Source organism: Propithecus coquereli, unplaced genomic scaffold, assembly GCF_000956105.1.
Source record: "Propithecus coquereli isolate 6110/MARCELLA unplaced genomic scaffold, Pcoq_1.0 Scaffold94, whole genome shotgun sequence".
In the NCBI taxonomy this organism is placed as follows: Eukaryota; Metazoa; Chordata; class Mammalia; order Primates; family Indriidae; genus Propithecus; species Propithecus coquereli.
In genome coordinates, this window is record NW_012155729.1 from 6460701 (window position 1) to 6465764 (window position 5064).

At 33.2% G+C, this 5064-nt stretch overlaps 1 protein-coding gene across 1 annotated transcript in view; it reads left to right on the plus strand.

The window, feature by feature from the left end:
• SPATA17 (spermatogenesis associated 17) overlaps window positions 1–5064 on the plus strand; it is a 238274-nt gene that overhangs the window by 151426 nt on the left and 81784 nt on the right. The window contains exon 6 of the mRNA XM_012664910.1: window positions 110–313. Within this exon, the coding sequence (XP_012520364.1) occupies window positions 110–313 (204 nt within the window). The remainder of the gene's footprint in view (window positions 1–109; window positions 314–5064) is intronic.

A 5064-nucleotide genomic window follows, 5' to 3' on the forward strand; every position in this document is an offset into this window, starting at 1 on the left:
AAATGTATGAAAAATTTCCTGGTACAATTTTATCTTCCTTCTATTTCATGTCTTCCTTTAGTTTCACAAAATTAAAGATAAAAATCAAAATTTCTTTCTTCTTCTTTAGATTCCAGGTATATACAATTCACCATTCAGAAAAGAGCCTGACCCATGGGAGCTGCGGTTACAGAAGGCAAAGCCTTTAACACACCGAAGACCCAGAGTGACGCAGGAGTACTCCACAGACCTTACCAACTGGCTAGCTTGTACGAGTGCCCGTTCTTTTCCTCAGTCTGAAATTCTGCCACCTATTCATAGGAAGCAATGTCAGGTACTAATTAGCCATATAAGAATTCTGTCATTAATTTTATTCTTGCTATTTTTCCCAATTTTTATATTATGGTAAAATACAAACATAAAATTTACTATCTTAAACATTTTTAAGTGTACAGTTCAGTGGTATTAAATACATTCATATTTTTGTGCAATCACCACCACTATCTGCCTCTAGAACTCTTTTCAGCTTGAAAAATGGAAACTTCATACCCATTAAACAACTCTTCATTTCCCCTTCACCCATCCCCTGACATGGCTTATTTCACTTGGTATAATGTTCTTGAAGTTCATCCATGTTAAATGCAAGTTTAGTGGTTATCTATTTTCTGAATTTCCTTCCTTTTTAAGGCTGAATAATACTCCATTGTATGTACATAACACATTTTGCTTATCCGTTTATCCGTTGATGGATACTTGGGCTGTTTGCACATTTTAGCTATTGTGAATAATGCTACTATGAACGTAGGTCTATAAGATCTCTTCAAGACTGTGCTTTCATTTCTTTTGAAAATATAACCAAAATTGGAATTGCCAGATCACATGATAATTCTATTTGTAATTTTTTGAGGAACTACCATACTGTTTCCCATAGCGGCTAGTGATGTTGAGCATCTTTTAATGTGTTTATTGGCCATTTGTATATCTTCTTTGGAGAAATGTCTATTCGAGTCTTTTGCCCATTTTTGAATTGTTTGGGTTTTATTGTTGTTGACTTTTAAGAGTTCGCTATATATTCTGGATATTAATACCATATCAGATATATGACTTGCAAATATTTTTTCTTGTTCTATGGGTTTCCTTTTTGCTATGTTGATAGTATCTTGCTTTAACAAAAATATTGTTTTGATTTATAATATCTTTGTGACCAGAGGAAAATTATTTTTTATAAAATCTCATTTTGAATAAAAAATATAAATTACTTTAAATATATAAGCCAAGGGGGTAAACAAATACTTCTTTGGTATTGAATTTTATGAAGTTGAATATGAAGTTAAAACATGGATTATTGCCTAGAATCTGACTTTTTATGTAAAAATATTGTTACAGCACTACTTGATATAACCTATTCTTACTAAAAGAATATGCATTATCAAATTTATTTAATTTAACCTCTCATCTGATGTTGTATATCTTTATATAACATTTTAAACATAACTTGGGTTTGAATAATTTAAAAAGTGTAAGTTTGAGAATTATAGACAATCCCAAACAAAGCAAGACTCATAACGGAAACAGGAAATCTTTACTATAACTGGATTATAATAGAACAGGATTGGCAAATGGTTTTCTGGGGCTAAAAGGTGAAGTAGGGTGGGGTGGGTGATAATTGTCCCCATCCTAAAAGTCCCAGAGAACAACAATTCCATCATCTCCATCAATATTAAGATACAGAAGACATCTGCCACCAAAGAGTATCAACCAGGAATTGGGTTGGATTTGGTCCACACAGTCAGACTCCCAGAACTCCTGACCATTAGCTCCCTACACAGGTTTGCCTCTGTGTATCTGTTGCTGTATGATAAAGTACTCTAAAATCTAGTGCGTTAAACCAGCGTACATTTGTTATTTTACAGTATCTGTGTGTCAGCACTCCAGGTACAGCTTTTGGTGAGTGCCTCTGACTCAAGTTCTCTCATGATGTTGCAGTCAAGATGTTGGCCAGGGCTGTGTTGTCATATGAAGGCTCAGATGGAGGGTGGGGATAGGAGGACAGGTTGGTTCCCTTACTCATGTGGTTGGTTGTTGTTATGTCTCAGCCCTTTCTCACACTGGCTTCTCCACAGAGTTGCCTCACAACAGGGCAGCTGGCTTCCTTTAGGGTAAGTGATCCTAGAGAGAGTGAGAAAGAAGTCTCAAAATGGAACCCAGAGGCTTTTGTAACTTAATGCCAGAAGTGACATCCCATCACTTCTGCCATATTCTATTTGTTAGAAATCAGTAAGTCCACTCCACACTCGAGGACAAGCGATTACACAAAGGCATGAATACCAGGAGGCAGGGATCTTTGGAGGCCATCTTAGAGACTGCCTTTCACACCCCAAGTGTTGGATCATCCTTGTAAGGAGATAATTCTGCATTCTGTGCCTTCCAAAAATTTCCCATTTTATTGTAATTATTTATGATATTTTGTATTTCCATTCTCTATAATCATACCCATAATTCCCTTTATTTGTATTTTTCTTTGCTCTCTCAAAACTGCTAATAGTGATAATTAATATTATTACCTCATGGTTTATATGATATTATTGAAGGAACTATAAAATGTAATTGAAAGTCTATAAAGTAAATTTTGCCCCTGAACAAATTTCTCTTTTTCTTCTTCCCTGATTCATTTCCTATGAAATTCTATATGTATCAGTATTCTTAATTACCTTTAAACTAATCTATTTATCGAAATAAGACATAGAGGCTGATAGTTCTTCCTTTCTGAAATCGAGTGACAAGCAGAGTGGAATGGAGTAAGGGGACAAAAGAGGGATAATGGGAAAATGTTCAGTTTTTTTTGGGGACATATTTTCAGAGTATGGTTTCATTATTTTTTTAAAAATAAGAGTATATTAATATTCTAGTGAAAGCATTTAAAATAGCTTTAAATATAAATATTAAATGAATTGATGTTATGAATTTATACTATTTTGAATTATGCACATTACTGTTTCTCTATTTGTGCAAGTAATGATTTTATATAATGTCATCAGAATTGAGAAGTAATTTGTTAATTATTCTATAAAGAAAATAGTCACTCTAGCATATCTATTGCATGTATATTAAGTGTTCAATGTGTTAAATGTATTAAGTACTCAATAGTTGTTGAGGTATCAGATGTAATGTTACATATTTGAATTTTTAATAATCAACATTTGCATGCTACATCCATTTGGATAGCTATTGGCGATACTGCGTAGAATTCATAGAGTGATTTTGCATGCAACTTTTTAGGAAATGTGAAAATTACATGGTATGAATAAAATAAGGGCATGTAAATATTTCAGAGCTGGAAACACTCTGGAGGTCATCTGAACCAAACTTCCACACTGTGCAATATACATTTGCTTTACTGCTTTGCTTTTATTATACTTCCGTGATCTGGCTTATTCTGTACTTGTTTGTATTTACTCTTGATCTACAACCTCAATACAACCATTTTATTCTTTACATGGCTTTCCTCTTCCATACCATTCTGCATACACATATACATGTATACGTAAAGGGATTTAGTATATGTAGAATATATAAGTGGAAGATATATGTAGATATATAAAAATAGACATGGATGATGTATATATATGAAAATATATGTATAAATGGTACATATATCCATATGGAAGATAGAGGTAAAATATATATGCTTATGTGATATATATGGAAACATAGAAAAATATATACATTTATATGCAAAAATCTCTGTGTGTGTATATGTGGAGAGAGATATATCTGTGTTTATATAGGCAATATGTAAATACATTGAGAAATTTATAAATATGTATTTATACATGTATATACATCTACTTATGTATATACATACACATTCAGGTACTCATGAATTACATTTATTAATAGCATCCTACAAAATAATAATCCTTGCTAATATATTTTCTTTTTCTTTCCTGCTCCCTTCTTTCTTCCTTTTTTTATTCTTTTCTCTCCTTTTCTCTTCTATTATTTCTTTTCTCTTTCATTTTTGTCTTTTCTTTCCTCCTTTCCCCAATCCCTCCCTTCCCCACTTCATGTTCGTCCACCTCTTCCCTGGCCATGTCCTCCCACTGTCCTGTTCATCTTTCTCTTACCTTTTCTTCTTTCCTATTCTTCCTTCCTTTGTCTTTTCTTCCACTTTCTTCTTTCTTTTCCTTCTTTGTCTCCTTCCATCCTTTTCTTCTAATCTTCTTTCTTTTCTTTCTTTTCTCTTTCCCTTCTTTCTTTCCTTTTTTTTCTTTTTCACAGAATGGGACTGTTTTATGTTATTTTTTTTGACTGAGCCCCATTTTCTGTGTGTTACCCAATAATAAAAAGGTATATACATCATTAGTTACAGTTACAATTGTGCCCAAATAATATTTGTACTCTGATCAGAGTCTCTATACTTGCTAGGTGAATATTTTAAATGTATAGGACAATATTATGGTTTTAAAAAAAACTTCATTATTATTAAAGCTTTGATAAAAGCTTAAAAATGTAAGATAACTATAAGTAACATGAGTTATTAAATCTATAGTAGAACATAAATATAACCAGGACTTGGTTAGAGGCAAGGTAAACCAACATTGGAAAACCATAGCTAAGAGTCCAAGAAGACCTATAGGGTAATGTTGAGTCCTGGATGGTCTAGGCATTCTAGGAATTAATATTTGGAAACGAGTACAATGAACAGATCTAAAGTTTCAAGCTATTCCAAAATCTGAGATCCCATGTCACTCTAGGCATGATTGGGATAGGTAATTGATTGATGGTGTCTAAAAGACAGGGCTATCAATAGAAATACAAATCAACGAAAGCTTCACCAGAAGAGAAGCTTGACAACTGATGTCACATTAACTAGTGAAAGAGCTGGACTATTGAGCTCAAAGGCAAAAATGCTAATTGACTAAGATATAAATATATGGAGCAGGCACTGAGAGATACAGGAAGATGAACATGATTGAAGGAGGGTGGGGGATCATGAAGGTGATAGTGAACCCAAAAGTAAGACTGAGTTTATTTTCATTCTAAACTCAAGCAGAGCTCCTTCTCTTTCATTTTCTAGTCTCA